This window comes from Sinocyclocheilus anshuiensis, unplaced genomic scaffold (genome assembly GCF_001515605.1).
Source record: "Sinocyclocheilus anshuiensis isolate Anshui unplaced genomic scaffold, SAMN03320099.WGS_v1.1 scaffold1239, whole genome shotgun sequence".
Taxonomy (NCBI): Eukaryota; Metazoa; Chordata; class Actinopteri; order Cypriniformes; family Cyprinidae; genus Sinocyclocheilus; species Sinocyclocheilus anshuiensis.
The window spans coordinates 705,707-726,098 of NW_015540949.1; the positions used below are offsets into that span (position 1 = coordinate 705,707).

The 20,392-nt window shown below is 37.5% G+C and overlaps 2 protein-coding genes across 4 annotated transcripts; one reads left to right on the forward strand and one right to left on the reverse strand.

Annotated features, from left to right (window-relative positions):
- Positions 1-7,025: 7,025 nt before the first annotated feature.
- chtopb (chromatin target of PRMT1b) lies at positions 7,026-9,877 on the reverse strand. 3 transcript variants are annotated; one of them, XM_016488090.1, is made up of 5 exons: positions 9,776-9,877; positions 9,394-9,508; positions 9,044-9,194; positions 8,798-8,948; positions 7,026-7,997 (listed from the first exon to the last, which is right to left on the reverse strand). In XM_016488090.1, exons 2-5 carry the CDS (start codon positions 9,456-9,458, stop codon positions 7,795-7,797), a joined length of 570 nt encoding a protein of 189 aa, XP_016343576.1. In that variant the 5' UTR covers positions 9,459-9,508; positions 9,776-9,877; the 3' UTR covers positions 7,026-7,794. The 3 variants fall into 3 exon arrangements, with proteins under 3 accessions (XP_016343576.1, XP_016343575.1, XP_016343574.1); XM_016488089.1 differs by having other exon boundaries at positions 9,734-9,877; XM_016488088.1 differs by having other exon boundaries at positions 9,731-9,877.
- A 3,660-nt stretch (positions 9,878-13,537) lies between these two features.
- Positions 13,538-20,163, forward strand: smad10b (SMAD family member 10b). Its single transcript, XM_016488091.1, has 10 exons — positions 13,538-13,759; positions 13,898-13,921; positions 14,192-14,383; positions 14,778-14,993; positions 15,181-15,285; positions 16,704-16,757; positions 17,124-17,307; positions 17,394-17,562; positions 17,776-17,914; positions 19,295-20,163. The coding sequence occupies exons 1-10, from the start codon at positions 13,549-13,551 to the stop codon at positions 19,504-19,506; spliced, it is 1,506 nt and encodes a 501-aa protein (XP_016343577.1). The 5' UTR covers positions 13,538-13,548; the 3' UTR covers positions 19,507-20,163.
- The last annotated feature ends 229 nt before the right edge of the window (positions 20,164-20,392 follow it).

The window sequence follows — 20,392 nt, forward strand, 5'->3', positions numbered from 1 at the left end:
TAAAATGATGGTTGATAAACAATTATTATTAATGTTATGGCCAGTAACCAATAAATGGCTGATGCTAAAATTCTATATTCTTTTGTCTAAATAAATTCAAAACAAATGTTTACAACAACAAAAACTGATAATGTAAGAGGAAGTACATTTGGGTATAGCATTATAAATGTTCAGTGTGAAAAATGGATATTCATTTTGAGATTTGCTGAAGACCACATTTAACAGTGTTATTAAAATTCAATTATTTTGTTAAATTATTAGTTTTTAAAGATTAACTTGTCAGATAACAGCAAAGGTAATCTATGTGAAAAAAATTCAGTGCACCCAAAGAAAAACTGCAGTGCTTTACAACTATAGGACAGGATAGATCCTAGTGAACTGTCAAATTACAGACCCATTTCAAATCATCCGTTTATTTCTAAAATTTTAGAAAAAGTTGTCTCTGCTCAATTGTGCTCCTTCCTGCAAAATATTATATCTATGAAGAATTTCAGTCGGGTTTCAGGCCTCATCATAGCACAGAAACAACACTTGTTAAAATTATAAATGACTTGCTTCTTGCGTCAGACCAAGGCTGCATCTCATTGCTAGTTTTACTTGACCTTAGTGCTGCGTTTAACACTATAGATCATGACATACTCATAGATCGATTACAAAACTATACAGGTATTCAAGGTCAGGCTTTAAGATGGTTTAGATCCTACCTATCGCTATCACTTTGTCTATTTAAACGGGGAATCATCTCAATTAAATCCGGTAAAGTATGGAGTGCCACAAGGATCTGTCCTAGGCCCTCTGCCGTTTTAAATATACATGTTGCCCCTTTGTAATAATATTAGAAAATATGGGATTAGTTTCCATTGTTATGCAAATCTTCCCATACAGTGATGTAGACATGTGGGGGTGTGTTTAAACGAGGCAAGGAGGGCGTGGACAAGTCTTAAATTTTATAAAGAATATCTCTTTGGGTTTGAGACTTTAGTCTTTGCAACTTTAGGGATCTTATCTATGCATGAACAGCTTGTAACACTCCAAAGAGAAAGGAAAATTTGAAATTGCATCATATGACCCCTTTAATATTTAAAAAGAAACAATTCTGGTTGAGGTCAATAAAAAGGTATGTGAGCATTACTGATGAGGCTGTCAGGCTACAAAAAAAAATGAAAAGGTTAAGAAACTCTGCTTTAGGACCAGGAGATGTTTAAAAAGAAAGACCCAAGCTGAACTCAGTTTAGTCAGTTATAGATTTGTCCTTCATCCCCCTTCAGAGAGCCCTGGGATGGTCAGATGGATAGAATTACCAAAACAGGATGCAGCACAATAGCATCTCCCTCCCTCTCTCTCCCAACATTTCCCTTTCCATCGTCTATCTCTATCTCCATATTTCATTCCTTTATAACCATTCCCTTATTTAAAGAAAGCAGAAAGTGAGACAGAAAAAGCCAGTGAGATTGTTCAGTCTAGCACACAGCACACAGGAAGCAGTATTGGACCGACAATGAAACTGTCAAATGTGTCAAACACACATTCATAATAGAGATGTTCTTGTGCTTTTTGCCATTGTGTAAACACACCTTAAACTGCAATCATTGCTGGTCCTACAGCAAGAAAGCTCCTGGCTCCAGAGCGGCTCCCATTTTCACTCGCTTTCTCATTCTCATTCTGGTGAGCAGCAGGAAATGACAGCAGCTGGACATGCTTGTGTTACTTTGGAGTACAACTGCATGCAGAAAAAAAATATAGAAGTATAAACATTGTGCATAAACACACCGAATGAGCTTTACATGCACTAGTGGGAACTAAACATATCTATTATAGTTTAGCAAATGTTGGATCCTAGTTTGCTAATCAGATCTGCCTCACTCCAACAAAAAGGCTAATGAATGATATTCCTTTTATCAAGCAGCATGACTTATTACGTGCAGATTGCTAATTAATAAAAACAGTCTTTAGCACAAACATTTTAAAATGACTCTTCAGCTTGTCAGTTATCAAGAAGTTCTATTTAATTATAGTATATTCTGTTACCATGGCATTAAACTCCCAGTTCTGTGTTAGAGGGGGCTTTGTGAACAACTGCTATCGGAGTACAGTGCGTTCAGAGCGACTAATGCAAAGGAACAACTAAAGTCATTTTAGGATTTACAATTATAGCAGGTTGGATGAGGAGATCCGGATATGTAGAGAACACAGAACTTTTGTCACATTATCTAAAAAAAAAAACTTACTCAGCACATTATGCACATCTTGTACCCACTTATTCTCTGTCTCAAAAAAAAAAAAAGTTAAACATTAAAATATAGAACCATTATAGCACTTGCGTATCATTGCTCTTTTGTTGATTTTGATTGCTTCCATTGTCCTCATTTGTAAGTCGCTTTAGATAAAAGCTTCTGCTAAATTACTAAATGTAAAATAATCATCGGTTGACACAGCAAGTATATCAAGCTGGAAATCCAAAGACATGGGCCTAATTCACTTAGAATTCCATACAGTTTCCGTATTTAAATGTGCAGAAAAAGTTCTTGTTCTAACCCTTGTTCTATTGTTTGATGTATCCAGATTTTTGATTATTTTAAATGAGAGAGCGTTGTGTGCCCACAGCTACTAATTTGCAAAAACAAGCCCACAGCATGTCCATATAAAAGATTTCTGTAAAACACGACAAGATCTTAAAGCAAAGTGTGCTGTTCTCAATTCAAACCCGGTTGAATCACAATGTATGATTTTTACAGTGGTGTGAAAAAGTGTTGGCCCTTCCTGATTTCTTATTTTTTTGCATGTTTGTCACACTTTAATGTTTCAGATCATCAAACAGTTTTAACAGGGGGGCAAACACTTCTTCACACAGGGCCATGTAGTTTTGGATTTTGTTTTCCCTTAATAATAAAAACCTTCATTTAAAAACTGCATGTTGTGTTTACTTGTGTTATCTTTGACTAATATTTAAATTTGTTTGATGATCTGAAACATTAAAGTGTGACAAACATGCAAAAAAATAAGAAATCAGGAAGGGAGCCAACACTTTTTCACACCACTGTATATCGAAAGAATGTATAGCATAACAGCAAACTACTCTTACTATTTCTGCCATATGATACTGGCAAAAAAAGTAAGTGTACTATTAAGCCCCAGATTTCATAAAGTATGTTTGGAACACTGAGGGGGAAATAACAGTGAAAAAGGGAGAAAGCACTGGCAACCTATCTGAGGTTGAGAAATGGGCAATTTTACCTATAGGTTCCCAAAAAGGTTGAGTTTATAGTTGATTACAACTCTCGCATCTCTCTCCCAGCAGTCAGCACCGACTTCGATTGTCTCAGACAGCCGTTCTGAAAAACTGACTTAAACTTCTTAAGATGTGCTGTTCACACCATTTGTACTTGCACAATGTGTTTCATTTTGGCCTTGAAAACAATGTTTTTAAAGCCCCACCAGAAAACCAAAATCCATGCATTTTCTAAAAATGTAATATTGTAATATTATGAGTGAAAACATGATCACTGTTGTATAAAGGATTGAAATCGTTGCACTTATTCGATTTTTTCTACATATCAATATAGCCAATTGGTCATAGAGGTTAGGTTTTAAGGTAGGATTGTTGGTGTGTTCTGCTTCATAGTAACGGTTACACTGACAAAAAGGTGCATTTTGTATTACAAGCATGACAGCTTAAACTACCAGTCATGTTGAGTGGGCAAATCAGACTTTCAGACCCCATATGAGAACATTTAACATGTCAGAGTGTTGTTGTAAACTGAAGAGAATAAACCAAGCAATGACATGACATCATCATCCTGATGTGTGCTCATCTGTTTGGGGGGAAAAAAAGAATCACACCAGTCCCACATCATTCATTTTTTATTCTAATCCAGAAAGTCTGAAAATAAAAATGTGTGGTTGTGGATAAACCTCAGCTCTCTTCTCTTTTTGTGTCAGTACACTTTAATGAGACTTTCTATTTAGCTGTCTCAAAACTTCATAAATCACACAATGAAAATCTGTGCTCAGTGAGCAGCACAAAGCTCAGACTATACAGGAGCAGTTACATTGATACCAGTGTTGAACAAGTGGTTATAAATGTCACTTGTGAGGATAAACAGTAGTTTTCAGAGATTTCTCAGGATTTCTCAAGTTTCTCAGGATGGTGATGGCAAGCATGCTAAAGTGATGCCCTTGCTCATGTAAACTTATTCCTGATTCTTTGTCTTCACACACCTTGCACCGCATTCAAACAGGGGCCAAAGGGGAGACAGCCAGCGTCATTCTACCATGCTGCTTTCATCTCTGACACCATCTCCTGCTGTTGGCAGGAATGCCATGGCAACCCTCCTCTGGTCCTCAGAGGCACAATACAGTCTAAACACAAGAGATCAGGAAAGAAGGGAGAAGGGTGGCAGCTCACTAGTCAAATTGGCTCCTGCTAAGAACCAATGCATGATGGTGGCCGGGAAAAAAAAGTATGTCACAGCACACAATAAAGGCTTGACATGATAGCTTTTACCTGTTTCCAACTGAGAACTGGCTGAATTGATAAACGGGTCTTAAATGGCACAGCAAGTGGCATTTAGGCTCAGATGTTGTTGCCATCTGAAACATTTCACAGCTCACGATTCCTCTTCTATAACAGAGCAGGAATGTAAAACATGCTTAATAATTCAGGAAAACAATTCATATTGTAGAACCGTGAGTGTGTAAACAAACAACAAACCTACAACTCTCTACGATAGCAGCATAAATCACACAAAAGAACATTTACTCACTCCTTGAATGAACACCGACAGCCTCCCTGGGGTGAGCTTGGGCTTGATGAAGAAGATCTAGCTTGACAAAGAAGATTGGATTCGGACCACAGTGTTTCTGGATGCTTAAACAAACCTTAACAGCCAAGGACAGATATAGAAAACAGTTTGATCTGGCACTTCAGATAGGCAATGTTTCAGCCAACAGCTTAAAGCACCAAAAACATGTTACAGGGGGCAAAGATGGAGCAAGCGGGATGGGGCGATGGCTGAGAGAGGCTTTTATTTTACATATAAATTCAGATTAAATGCCTATGGAAGCATGAAAATAAAGGGGTTGTGGTGTTCTCATTTTATTGAAGAAAATAAGGAGCGGGTCACCTCCTCGCATTCAGAGTCAGACTCTTCAAAGAGGTGACGGTAATGTGAGGGGAGCCAGATCCTTCACTAATCAATTTCTATAATAGCATAATTGTAATACATAACTTAATCTTTTGGTCTTAGTATTTCATAAATTGCAGTTACACATGCAATTCTGGAATAATATGATGTAGCCGGCAACAATGAAATGGACCATAGCAATGTAATAGCTACTGAAATACTAATTAAACTACTGCAATTTTAATTTTCTGTGGGACGATTTTCTTAAATCATATATTATCCCAAACCTGCTGGACTGCGGTGTTTAAACTATAGGAAACTACAAACATCTAGCACCCCCTGCTGGGAACTCATCTACCATTTATCAAAATTCTCTTCAAGCTCCAATTTCTTGTGTTCTGTAGTTCCTAATAACAACACCACCAAAAATAATTTTACCCCCAGTGACAAAGCTGAATTTTCAGCAACCATTACTTCTTTGTTAGTGTCACATAATCCTTCAGAAATGATTCTAATGTGCTGATCTGCTGCTTAAAAAACATTTCTTCTTATCATCATTGCTAAAAACAGCTGTGTTGGTTAATATTTTTGTGGAAACCATGATACACTACTATTAAAAAAGTTTGGATTAAACAAAAATTAATAACTAAATAAATAACTAAATCGATTTAATGAGCAAGAATGAATTAAACTGATCAAAATTGACAGTAAAGACATGTTACTACATTTTTGTTTTGTTTTACTTTCTATTCATCAAAGCATCCTGAAAAAAAAGTATCATGAAACATGAAGCAGTTTTCAACTACTGAACTGAATTCTTCAACTGTCTATGATATTGATAAATGTTTCTCAAGCAGCAAATCAGCATATTAGAATAATTTCTGAAGGATCATGTGACACTGAAGACTGGAGTAATGGCTGCTGAAAATTTGCTTTGCCATCACAGGAATAAATGACATTTTAAAATATATTAAAATGGAAACCACTTATTATAAATTGTAAGGATATTTCACAATATAGCGCTTTTACTGTAGTTTCGATTAAATAAATGCAGCCATCGGGAGCAGAAGAGACTTCTCTCAAAAACAGTATCCAAAACATTCGACCCACAGAATATATTTGAGAATGCAATAAAAGGTTTTGCCCATTTTCTGGCAATAACAAAACTGGAAAGCAACGGGTTTCTTTTCAACCAGTATATTTCCATCAGAGTAAATAAATGGGCTGCCATTTAGCTGGACCTGTGTGAAGTTGTTGAAGTGCTAAGAACACCCTCATCCTCCTGTGACACAGGCAGAAACTCCGGATGCTGGTTCCAGTGCAGAGGGATTCAGTGGTTGAGTCATCTGATGCTTCTATAATCCAGGGTACCACACACTACGGGGAAAAGGATAAACATGATCCAACTGAAGCATGCTCAAATACATCTTTCCCCGGGTTCTCTTATATAAAATCACTGATCTACAAAATGACAGCATGAAAGGACACAGTTTTGGTGAAAATGGATTTCTAAAGAGAAGCCAACTCGGCTGTTTCCACAGCAACAGGAGACTGCACAAACAATTCTGCAGTCCTCCATTGGTCCATCATTACTCAGCCGCACATGGCAGGAAAAAATACTACAGATAGGAGAGAATGCAAAAAGGAAATTGTTTAACATTAGTGATCCTAGTAGATATGTTTTGATTTGACTCACCCTTAGTCTGGGATTTTCAAAATAATCACCATTGGCTCATACATCACTGTGATAGAACAAGAAAAATCACAAAGCAAATTGTCTTATAAACACGGACATGCAAGTGAAGTGTTGATATTTGTCTTTTTAGAGAATTTTTTTACCAGTGCATGCAAAAATAAAGACGAAGCCCAAGACAAAGATAGCAATTAACAAACATCTTTTATTAAAGAACAGGAAAACCAACTATCACCACAGGGTGCGTGTTTAAACAGTTCCACATTAACTTTTCTTTTTTTTTTTTTTATCACCACCTGTAGCACATAATCCAACAATATAAATGTGTACAGGCAATCTTGCATATTCTAATCAAATCGGAATCATACAAAACCCTGTTGTGAAAAAGAAAAGATGGCTGACACATGAAGTAGCTCCTACAGACCAGTTATAACCCAAATAAGTCTGAAATCTTATTATTGGTCTCATATGATTCTTGATACAATTTACAACCAAAACACGAGGAAAACGATGTCATGTTGGCTATTAAACGTATTTGTTTCTAATTGCAAACAGCTTATAAAACTATTAACTAGTAAGCTTTTAACTGAGGGGTGATTCATGTTCATTCAATGCGAGTATTCAATGGAACTGCTTATCAAATAAAGTGAAACGGTTTTCTCAGAAACAACATCATGCTGGACTACTAAAAAGAGTTTTCCTAGAAAGCAGCACAAGCCTTTGGAAAGCTTTCAAATCTTTCTTGATCAGTAAGACTGCGGGAAAAATAATTATTATTCAATTAGTGTAACAAACTGGAAGTCAAAGGTTCCTAAGCAGCAGAGCTCTGAGGGACGCAGCAACTATATACAATTAGTTCAAGTCTGCTGGAGTCAATCAATAAGGACAAATAGCCCTGTAACAGAGCAGTCTATCTGCAAGTCAGACTACATGCTCCATTAGTTAGGGTTGAACTAAGGAATATGCAGTGGAGCTCAATCACACACTGTCACCCAAATCCACCTCAGCCATATATGCATCCAGCTCTGCATCCAGATGACTCTTGGTCATAGACATGTACTCATCCAGTTGTTCATCCAACTGCTCCCGAGAAGGAATCTGGTGGCTGTCGAATCTAGCCCGACTGCACCCTGAATGTGTCCCTGAATGTGTCCTACTGACAGACGTAAAACGGCCGCCACCTGTGCAGATAAACGAGAGTTATTTTATAGCTAAAACATGAGTGACGTGACATGTGGCCAAGTATGGTTACCCATACTAGGGATTAGTGCTCTGCATTTAACCCATCCTAAGTGCACACACACAGCAGTGAAAACACGCACACCGTGAACACACACCCGGAGCAGTGGGCAGCCTTTTATGCTGCGGCGCAGGTTACGAGTCCAACTCTCTAACCATTAGGCCACGACTTCCCCAAACCATGAGTAGATGCATGTACTGAATCTAATCGTTTCACTTCAGTGAGGTGACAAATATGCATGATATTCTTACAATGTGAATAAAAAATGTCTTTTTGAGAGAAACATCTGCCAGTTTTTTAGTGCTCAGAGCTGTTGAGCAGAGCAAAAATTCATTAACAAGAAATAAATTTATCTGCACCATTTGAAAAGAAATGGAACAGAGCCAATTTGTTTAAAGTGTTTCCATAATCAGGTAAATTACTGCAATCTTCTCTGATGCTCACTGAATGCACTGAACAGGTCAACAGCCAAAAAAGCAAATGGAACTACATTTGTACATTTCAGCAAATATGCAGGCAATTCTAATGATATTTGAATTAGAATCCCTCTGTTTCCCACTGGTCCAGTCCAATTCACAATTCCGCCACGCTGTTGCTGGCTCCACCCCTTCTGAATATCTAGAGAGGAGACTAACCCTTGCAGACATCTTATGCCTGCACCCCAAAACACACATACATGCATGTACATGCTATATAATGTAATGCTGATGTTTATCTCATCTCATCTACTCTCTCACTCACTTTTCCTTGTGTAAAATCCTTTGACCAGTCCACTTCTGCCACCGCCTCCTCCTCCTCTCTTTTGCCCCTGCAATCCCATCATGCCCCCTCTCCCCATGGGACAGCCGAGTCTCGCCTTCACGCTCACTTTGCACAGTTGATTATTTATATTCTGCAGAGAGGAAGAGTCACAGAAACTATTTAGTCTGCTATCAGAAAACATCAGCTCTGAGAGGTCTGTATTTCATCAAACAGAATGTGCCTGACAGATGTGTTATGAAGGGCGGCCAGCACAGAAGGTCTGTTGGCCATCTCCAGAGCCAGGCGCTGGTTCTTCAGAGAGGCTGCAGTCTGCTGGTTCACTGCGGCTGTGATGTCCATCACATCTGCCGGCTCATGCTTCAGCAAACTGGTGAAGCTTCAAGGAGGAGAACAAGACGACAGAGAATCACACCACAATATTACAGTGGAAGCACTGTAAACAAATGTATCTCTGGACTTTGGACAAAGTTTTAAAACTTTTTGAATAAGATTCGAGTGCCTTGGACTACTATTATTCTTATGAGTATCTCTGGACTACATTTCGATAATAGCAGGACTGCAAGACTAATTCTCACCGGTCATGCAGAGAGACGGTGCATGTGCTGTTCAGGAGGATCTTTTGGGAATCCTGAGGATTCATTTTCACATCCAGCTTGCGGTGTACAAGTCAGACTTTCAGACAAACATATGCTAAAAAGGCAGAATGAGAAGTGAAATTAGTGTTGACATCTAACTTTACCCTACAGTCCTAATTCTAAGTGTATGTCTGGGTCTGAGCCAATTCAGCAATCAACCGATTTGCACGGAACAAAACTTAGCAAACATTTGAACGTGCAAAATTTAACAGTAAAGTCGCATATTTTAATATTTAGACTATAAATATTACGTATAAAATCGCGTTTATTGATTTACCACCATTCAAGCTAGCATCAATGTAGGAGCACAGCACAACGTTACTTCTTAGTCGGATGTTTTGTGCCAGGTGTGCGGAGTTTGGGACAGTGATTCACCCTCGCTGCCGTGCCTCGGTTCAATGTTTACCGCCCTCTACCGGACAGAGCGGCACATGGACACTACAATCTGCGTCAAAGAATAACATTTATTTTATTACATATTTTTTTATGAATTATTTGGATCTGGATAATATTTTTGTATAACGTTTTTTTTTATTTCACTATTAGAGTGATGTTAGATGTTTAAGCTTTAAGAGAAACGTATCTATTGTGTATCATATTTAATTCACATTTGTATTGTACAAAAATAAATCATAAAAGATCATACATTTTTCATCAATCAAAATCAAAACGACCCAGTTAAGGGTTTCTTCCGTAGTATTATTATTCAAACCTAAGATGAAATCTAAATGGATTTGAATAATCCTAAATTAAATCTAAGATGTTTTACTATACAAGTCAGCTGACCCACCAGGTAAATCAGCCTGGTTTCTGAGCAGGGTTAGTTCTTGTTACTTACTTCACTTTTACTTGCGTTCTACAGAACAAAATGATTTCGAGCACGATATTCTTTTCACAAAGTTTTACAACTTTTTATTTTATGTTATTTTATTTTATTTTTCGCACCGATTTATTGCTTATTACTATTTATTTATTTATGTTTGTTTGTTTGTTTTACATTGCATTACATTACATTACATAATTGTGGCCGTTGGTCTTTGTCTCCGTTTCAGATTTAAGTTTTACTGCGCTTTATTTGTATGACAAAAAACTCTACATTTGTGTCGCCAGGGGAGTTACCTCTCTCTCTCTCTCTCTCTCTCTCTCTCCCTCCCTCCCTCCCTCTGTGCATAAACGAGCAACTACCGCGAGCTATAATAGTAGTATATAGAAGATACAGAATTAACACTGAAACTCGCATGCTAAGCAGTGTTGGGGAAAGTTACTTTTAAAATTATGCATTACAATATTGCGTTACTCCATAAAAAAGTAACTAATTACGTAGTAACATGGGGACAGGAGAGCTGTCAATCAAGAAATTGGAAAAAAAATTAACTTGCGTTACTTATTTGAAAAAGTAACGCAGATATTCTCTTGTAAATTAAAAGTAATGCGTTACTTTACTAGTTACTTGAAAAAAGTAATCTGATTACGTAACTCGCGTTACTTGTAATGTGTTACCCCCAACACTGATGCTAAGCAATGCTGTTTTTTTTCAGCAGGGTAATAGATCGTATACCAGGCTGTAGGTATCATCTTACACATAAATAGGCTGTTATTATGGAAAAGAGCAATCATTTTTCAGTGTTAATTATTTCTCTGAATGTACCTGACATTGTGTAAACAGGGTATGTGGCCAGTTCTCCACTTCAAATGAAATCTGAACATAAACAATATCAAATAAAGCTCCCGCATGTCAGCGTTAATTAAATGTCAAAATACAGAAAAAGACACTGCAAATTTTTCCTAGAGGTTCCATGCTTCTTCCATGACAGACATGATTTCACTTGTGTCATCTACATTATAATGAATTTTTAAGAACATAATTAACTGAAATAGATTCACTTAAAGAGCCAGTCAACCCAAAAAGCATGCATAAACACTTTTACCGACAGATAAACAGTCCCATCATATTGTAATGTTTTTTAATACAGTGTGACATTTTGTTATGTGATCAGTTTTCACATTTAAGACCAGAAGTCTGGCAGACTTTCACCTCTGCTGCATTTATAACCATCAGAGGAGGAGAATCGAGGTATGAGTGATGTTAACATGGAATCTTTTCTCCCAAAATAGTCATTTCATGATTTGAGAGAGAAGAGAGGCCCGTGGAGAGTGAGACAGAGAGTTTTCCCTTCCCCCAGCTGTAGACGGGGAGAGAGGCGGGTGGAGGGCGAGGAAGGGTTGTTTTGTCTGAAACACAGGAAAGGGGCGGGGCCAAGCTTAAGCCTGTCTGTCTCGCAGTCTGTGTATGTGGGAGAGAGACGTCAGTATTTGAAGCATGAGTGCAATGTGTTCAAGTAGGACATTTATGCAACAAGTTGTAAATGCATGTGTGCATCAGTATGGATTTGAGCTGAACTCTCTGTTTCATGTCAAGCACAGCTATTAGGGTTTGTTAGTGGAGAAATGCGATGTTTATGAAAATGAGAGATTTCTGAGAGTTTAATATGGTGCTCTGTCTGTGTGTGAGTTTGTAAAACGTTATGGGTTTGGCCGTGGACCAGCTCTGTCTCTGTCTGTGCACCGAATGCCTCCGCTTTGACTCGCTCAGGAAGGTCAGTCTCCTGGGTGGAGAATTGTAAGTCATTCCAATAGCAAATGAGGTCACAGTGTGTTGCCACTCACACATGATTTAGAGAAGATGGTCTGACACCAGAGTCAAATGTTTCTCTGTACTTTTTATCTTCTGTGTTCCTTTCAGATAGAGCATCCCTGATTTCAGACCTGTCCATCCATCCAAAAGTTTGACCATTCTTAACTCTTTGTCTAGTTAATATTTAATATGAATGCATTGTGAAGTAGTAACAAAAGCTCTTTAAATCCTTAGAATCAACATTTAGATCTATAGCTTGCCTTGTTTAGATACGACAAAAATGACCTAAAATGATCTTATCTGATGTTATCTAAATATATAATACAATATAATTATGGTGTAAACTTATCTCTAAAACATATTTTATTTAAAACTAAATATAACTGGAAAGAAATGTGTACAAATATAGGCCACCATGCAGAAGTTTGGGGGCAGTAAGATTTTAATACAGTTAGAAGGATGCATTAAATTGACCAAAAGTGACAGTAAAGAAAAGAAAAATCTTACATTTTTTAATTTTTTAATTTTCTATACATCAAACAATCAGGAAAAAAATGTATCAGAGTTTCCACAAAAATATTAAGCAGCACAAATGTTTTCAATATTGGTGATATGTTTCTTGAGCACCAAATCAGCATATTAGACAATTTTCTGAAGAAAGACTGGAGTAATGGCTGCTGACAATTTAGCTTTTCCATCACAGGAATAAATTACAATAACAAATTATTAAAGTACTGTAGAAAACAGTTATTTTAAATTGTAATAATATTTCTCAGTATTACTGTTTTTATTGAGTATAAGAGACTCGCCCCAAACTTTTAAACGGTAGAGGCATAAAGAACATTTTAGCTAATTCACTTGACATTCTCTGAATAAATCATGACATTAATACTAATTATTATTTTGAGCCCTAATTTTCACATTGGTTTTATACTTAAGGTCTATTAAACAGAGATGAGAGACCATGATTGTCACATTTTCCAGTTGTGTTTTACATCACATTACAGCATCAGTCTACTATTTTGTTTGGCAAAAAGTGTAACTAGCTCATCTATTTCTAAGCCATTAGTTATGTCTTTCTCGTGAGCCAAAGTCATGAAATTCATTTTTCTCTCAGAGAATAGTTCTTTGGAATGGTGTTAGGACTCGGGTCAGGGTGGAGAATGAATATGATACTGAGGATAAGCGATTATCAGTGCATGCACTCCAGAAAATGCTCCGGTCAGTGCAGTAATAATAACACATAATAGATAAAAGGATATCAAAATGATGAGCAAAAATTTCAACAGAATATAGAGGAGTCAGTAGGTAGAAAATCAGCAGGTCTTTTCTTTGCTGAGTGTTCATAACTCAATTGCATGTAACTTAAACGAAAGAACATGCAAGCCTCAGATATAGTTGACAACCCCATAAAGCTGTGTAATTTTTTTGTTAATTTCTCTGATTAAGAATACATAATAATGTCACAACATAATAATGTTGTGATTACTCCTCAGGTGGCTGGGCGGAAAGGTTTCCCTCATGTCATATACGCTCGTCTGTGGCGATGGCCGGACCTTCACAAGAATGAACTCAAGCATGTCAAGTTCTGTCAGTATGCATTCGATCTGAAGTACGATAACGTGTGTGTGAACCCCTACCATTATGAGCGCGTGGTGTCCCCTGGGATTGGTGCGTATGTTACTAAAAACACGAACTACGTATGAAACTAACTAAACATTTTTCATCACTTTTATCATTTTACAAGGAAATATTTTGATAAATAATAGGCAATGAATATTTGACTCTATATTTTTTCTTTCTTCTCAGTTGGATTCAGTTTGCCAAACACAGGTGAGTGGAGCTCTGAGTAAATAGTGGAGGACATTAGCATTTGTATTTCTTCTTCAAATGTGAAAGAATGTCTCAAACATTCATCCGGGCTAATCGCTGATGGCCCTGATCGCTGCACTGCTGGCAGACAGCCTTTAATCATACAGAGACTGCCATAAAATGTGTCAGATCAAGACATGCAAGGACTTGCCTTGCAGTGAAAGAGACAAACAGGGACAGGAGTTTGGAGAGGAGCTCAAAGATGTTTTGACACTCGTTCTCATCCCTCAGGCAGGCTGATAAAAGAAGAGCACATACATGACTGCATACAGATGGAGGGTCCGTCGAGTATGGCCTTACAGCTAGACCATCCTCCTCCAGATCACTACAGCCCACAGCCGCTGAGACTGATGTCCCCAGAGCTGCCCCAGCGAACCACTTCCTCTGTCACTCTCTACCCCAGCCTGCCCCTCTCTCCACCCTGTAAGTACAGCAAAGCATGGATTAAGGGGTTTTGTTGCAAAGGAGTTTTGGCAGTGTAATCATAAAAATGAATGTAGTAAATATGTTTCAATGCAGTTGAATGATTTGAACTAAAAACCATCTAATTGCGTTATGGGGCATATTTACTAAGCTTTTCTTCATTTAGTCTTTTTTATTACATTATTTCAGTTATTTTTTATTTATTATATTGGATTGATTGATTAACTGATAATAAATAACAAAATTGTTCAAAATCTACTAGTTGGTGTTTTACCTTAGCAATGGAAAAACAAACTTTAAGTTGACATGCTGTCTTAAAAAAATAATAATGTTTTTATTATAATGAGATAGTAAAACATTATCAGTCTCATTCTCTCTCTAACCCTCTCTAAAGCAAGTGCATCCAGGTTGTCAATGCAGGTGGAACGTCCTGAGGGACTGTTGCAGATCGCATCCCCAGCGGGACGGGCCTTGACCTCCAGCTCTCCACCTTCCACCCCAACACACAGTCACGCACCCACACACAGCCAGCCTTCTTCCCAGCAGCCCTCCGTCAGCCAGAGTGAATACAGCACCTCAAAGCACACACAGACACAGGGAACTTACCACAGTGAGTCCTTTTTATAAATCACATAGGGTCATGTATTGACTATTGACCTTGTTGAATTTTATCATCAAGATTTTACAAGTTGTATATGTTTGTAAGGCAGTTCATCTGTATGACATTATCGATGACAGACCGATCTATGAAATCAGTATGAAGTCATATTAAATGTGTTTATTTTTAAACATCTCAGCAACAACCTGGACAGGGACCAGCACAGCCTCCTATACTCCTGCTGGACCACAGCAGAATGGGCGGAGTCATCAGCAAGCCCCTCCCCCTCACACTAGCCACTTCTGTATGTACATTTACATGTCACATCAACACGTTTTTGTAAAATGTAGATAATAATAATCGTAAAATAATTTAATAAACTCATGTAATAAATCAAATATATAAATGCATAAGATTTTATGAAAGAAAAAACTTATGTTCACAAAGACTGCATTTGTTTTATAAAAAAAACTGTAAAACATTAATATAGTGAAATATTTACAATTTATAGTAATCATTTTCTATCTTGATATTTTTAGTCTATTTTAAAATGTAATTTATTCATGTGATGGCAAAGCTGATTTTGACTTCTTAAAGAAAAAAACTCTTTCTGACCCCAAATTTTGAACAGTAGTGTATATAAATAAAATATAAATACATAATATGTATCAAAAATTTCATGAAAGTTTCATGAAATGTAATACAGTTTCATGAAATGTAATACATTTTGTAATTGTTACATAGATTTTTTTCATCATAATGATTATATACAATGATGGCTCTCTATGTAATGATATAAATGCCTAGTTCTTTCATGAAACACTAAATGGCACAGACTGATGGGTACTTAAAGGGTTAATTAACCCAAAAATGAAAATTTAACTTTAATGTGCCTCACACGGCTACATTAAAGTGATTATTACGTTTTGAATATGGATATTTTTCTTACAAAAACGCATCGATTCGCTACAGAAGGCCTTTGTTCACCCCCCGGAGCCGTGTGAGACACTTTTTTTTATGGATAGGCGATTTTTATTTAAGTTCTTTTGGACTGAAGCAATGCAACACCCGCTGAGTGGCATTAAACAGCTTGAAAGATCAAAGACAATTTTTTATATAATTCCGACTGGATTCGTCTGAAAGAAGAAAGCCATATACACCTAGGATGCCTCGGGGGTGAGTAAAACGCAGCCTAATTTTCATTTTTGGGTGAACTAACCCTTTAACGTAACTAACGTTAACGTAACATATTTACAGCATTAAACGACTTCGCACTTTTACAGCATTTTGCAGCGCGTTTTCAAAATTCCTTTGAAACCCTCCACCTTCCCCAGCACAACCTGTATAGATCTGCTACAGGTTATTTTATATGCTATTTGTGCAGCAGCAGTATGTCTTAAATACTCACAGCACCGTATCGCCGTATGTATTGGCGGTAGCAAGTTCCTGTACTTGCTTGCAGCAGCAGCAATAATCTACAACAACAGCAATAACCAAAAGCAGCAGCAGCAATCTAGCAGCAGCAGTGTAGCACATCTATTCCACCGAGACCAAATACATTAACATTGTCATTTCCATTGCCATGCTAAATCTTCAGAGAGTTGTCATTATAGAAATATAATTATATAATAGAAATCAATTTATACATCTCACTTTCATCTTTATCATCATTGTATCATTTTGTTTTTAATTGTGTTAATGTTATTTTTATACTGTTATCAGGGTCTCAGCATCACACACCAGCCTCATACCCTCAACCAGTTTCTAACCATCCAGGTACAACACACACACACACACATACTTGCATTTGTGGTTTACGGGGACTCCCCATAGGCATAATGGTTTTTATACTGTACAAACTGTATTTTCTATCGCCCTACACCAACCCTACTCCTAAACCTACCCCTTACAGAAAACTACTGGCAATTTTTGAATTTCATAAAACACCGTTTTGTCTGTTTTTTAAGCCTTTTGTTTTACGGGAACACAGGAAGAGTCCTCATAAACCATGTTTACGTTGTAGTACCCATGTCATTATACACATTTGTGTCCTCATAAACCATATATACCAGTACACACACACACATTTACATAAACCACACTCTGTATTAAATTAGTGTGTCATTTGTTTGTGCACTGTAGGCCCAGAGTTCTGGTGCTCAATCTCTTACTTCGAGATGGATGTGCAGGTCGGGGAGATGTTTAAAGTTCTAGCCAACTGTCCTGTGGTGACAGTGGATGGATATGTGGACCCTTCAGGCGGGGACCGCTTTTGTTTGGGTCAGCTTAGCAATGTTCATCGAACTGATGCCAGCGAGAGGGCACGGTCAGTGTGCATTCAACATAATACTTATACACATTCATTCATCGCTGGAGATTCAAGCTTTTGAACACCTGACATCTGCCCAACAGGCTTCACATTGGTAAAGGTGTTCAACTGGAGTGCCGTGGGGAGGGGGACGTGTGGATGCGTTGCCTTAGTGACCATGCTGTATTCGTGCAAAGTTACTACCTGGACAGAGAGGCAGGGAGAGCGCCAGGGGATGCCGTTCACAAGATCTACCCAGGAGCCCTCATTAAGGTACACCTTTAATGACATCACTCTTTAGCACTGCTTTCTTCTTTGCAATTAAATCAGACATCAAAACCAGGGGAACAACTTTGGGCCAGACAACTCTTTTTGAAATTGTTTCAGAAAGCAAGCATAATCAGTAAAGTTAAGCATAAAGTTGTAGACATTTAGATATCTGGATCAGTAAGTGTTTGTGAACTAAGAGCAGTTTGTTCCCCTTAGGTGTTTGATCTTCGTCAGTGTCACAGGCAGATGCAGCAGCAAGCGGTGACTGCGCAGGCAGCTGCGGCTGCACAGGCTGCAGCAGTGGCTGGGAACATCCCGGGGCCTGGCAGTGTTGGAGGAATCGCTCCAGCCATCAGTGAGTTGCTGGACCCAAAAACACTGATTTTCCAGTTAAATGTGATCACTATTTGAACAATCTTGTTAACTTTTCCTAAAACCCCAAGACTGTTTTGTTTACTCTGTGGTGCCAGTCTTTCCTGAACTGCTTTTCATCAGCAGTGCACTGAATATAAATCCCCACAGCAAAACAAGTAATTTACCCAATTTTGTAGTCTGAATTGAACGTGATGTGATGAAAAACATGTGTACAACATAATAATGCCAATGCAGTTCATTTAGAGAATCAAAAATATATAGCATGACCAGTATATTTTGATTCATGAACAAATTACTCTTTTGAACTGGTTCTTTTCAGTGAATCAAAAACATACAGCGCGACCAGAGTAGTTGGATTCATGAACAAATTATACTTATGAACTAGTTCTATTTAGTGAATCAAAAACTTACAATGCCAGTGTAGTTTGATTCATAAACAAATTACTTTTTATGGACTGGTTCTTTTTAGTGAATCAAAAACTTACAATGCCAGTGTAGTTTGATTCATGAACAAATTACTTTTTATGAACTGGTTCTTTTTAGTGAATCAAAAACTTACAGCATGACCAGTGTAGTTACTTTTTATGAGCTGGTTCTTTTTAGTGAATCAAAAACTTACAATGCCAGTGTAGTTTGATTCATAAACAAATTACTTTTTATGGACTGGTTCTTTTTAGTGAATCAAAAACTTACAATGCCAGTGTAGTTTGATTCATAAACAAATTACTTTTTATGGACTGGTTCTTTTTAGTGAATCAAAAACTTACAATGCCAGTGTAGTTTGATTCATAAACAAATTACTTTTTATGAACTGGTTCTTTTTAGTGAATTAAAAACTTACAACATGACCAGTGTAGTTACTTTTTATGGACTGGTTCTTTTTAGTGAATCAAAAACTTACAGCATGACCAGTGTATTTCAATTCATGAACAAATTACTTTTATGAACTGGATCTTTTTAGTGAATCAAAAACATACAGTGTGACCACTATTATTAGATTCATAAACAAATTACTCTTATGAACTGGTTCTTTTTAGTGAATTAAAAACATACCAGTGTAGTCCTATTCACAAACTATTGACTCTTTTGAAGTAGTCCTTTTAACAAATGATTTAAAAGACTCATACTCCTCTATTAATTAAATAGGTAATTGTACCAAACTGTAAGGTTACAATTTATTACTGAGAAATAATTTTTATGTCAGCAAAATTAGCACTATAATGGAAATATTCCCAAATGAATCTGAATCGAATCATGAGCTAGTGAATCAGAATCCAGCCCTAATCTTAAAATAGCACCTTTCAAAATTGTACTTGCTTCCTGTAATACACAACACACTCTTTCTCATATATTTTCACAGGTCTGTCGGCGGCAGCCGGAATAGGTGTTGATGACCTGAGACGTTTGTGTATCCTTAGGCTGAGTTTTGTAAAAGGCTGGGGACCCGACTACCCTCGACAGACCATCAAACAGACACCGTGCTGGGTGGAAGTTCATCTACACCGTGCCCTGCAACTGTTGGACGAGGTCCTGCACACCATGCCCCTCGCTGACCCCGGACCTGCCAACTGACCCACATACTGGAAAATAGACAAGCCCTGTCACAAAAACAGGGAGGACGACAGACAGAGAGAAAGAGAGACACACACCTGCACAGGCAAACAGTGACTCATAGTACCACATACACACATAAGCCTTCACACACACTGTCTTTCCACAGCCTTGGCCAGCAAAGTGCCTCTGAACTGACCAGTGTTTAGTCCACTCTTGGGTGCTGTTGACCTGGTTGTCATGGTAACACAGACCAAAGGCCCTGTTGATGAGTTCACACTAATGGAGGTCCAGAAGAGGTGAAAGTAAGTTGGTTAAGAGGGAGAGAAAGATTCATATGATAACACGATTAATATGCTTAATCCTCAGAGACCCAGGAATGGATATTAATTATATTTTTAACCCTTTAACATGTCTGTAGAAAGCCAGTAGTTATAAAGACTATTTTGTTAAGGCAAAATTTACATAAAGGTATAATTTAAAACAAAATGTTGCAAAAAAGGCACACTGGGCATTTAGAGTTGTAAAATTTCACTATTTTTCAAATCACTAAATGAAAGTTTTGAATTGACAACACAATTTAGCACACAAATGTTTTTGAAAAACAATATATATCAACCAGTCAACCAGTAAGGTTAAGAAGTAATAAATATTCATATTAAAGTGTATGCAAAGTGCAGTTATGTGTGTGTGTGTGTGTGTGTGTGTGTGTGTGTGTGTGTATACATATATATATATATATATAATTGGGTATTATTTAATTGCTTTATACAAACATTGTAGTTCTGCTGGGTCTCTGAGGGTTAAAGCTCTGACTCAATCTGATGTATCATAGTTCTTAAAGTGTCAGCTGATCTGAATGCTGAGTGCAGGCAGGATGTCCAGGAATACATGCATTTATAAACGG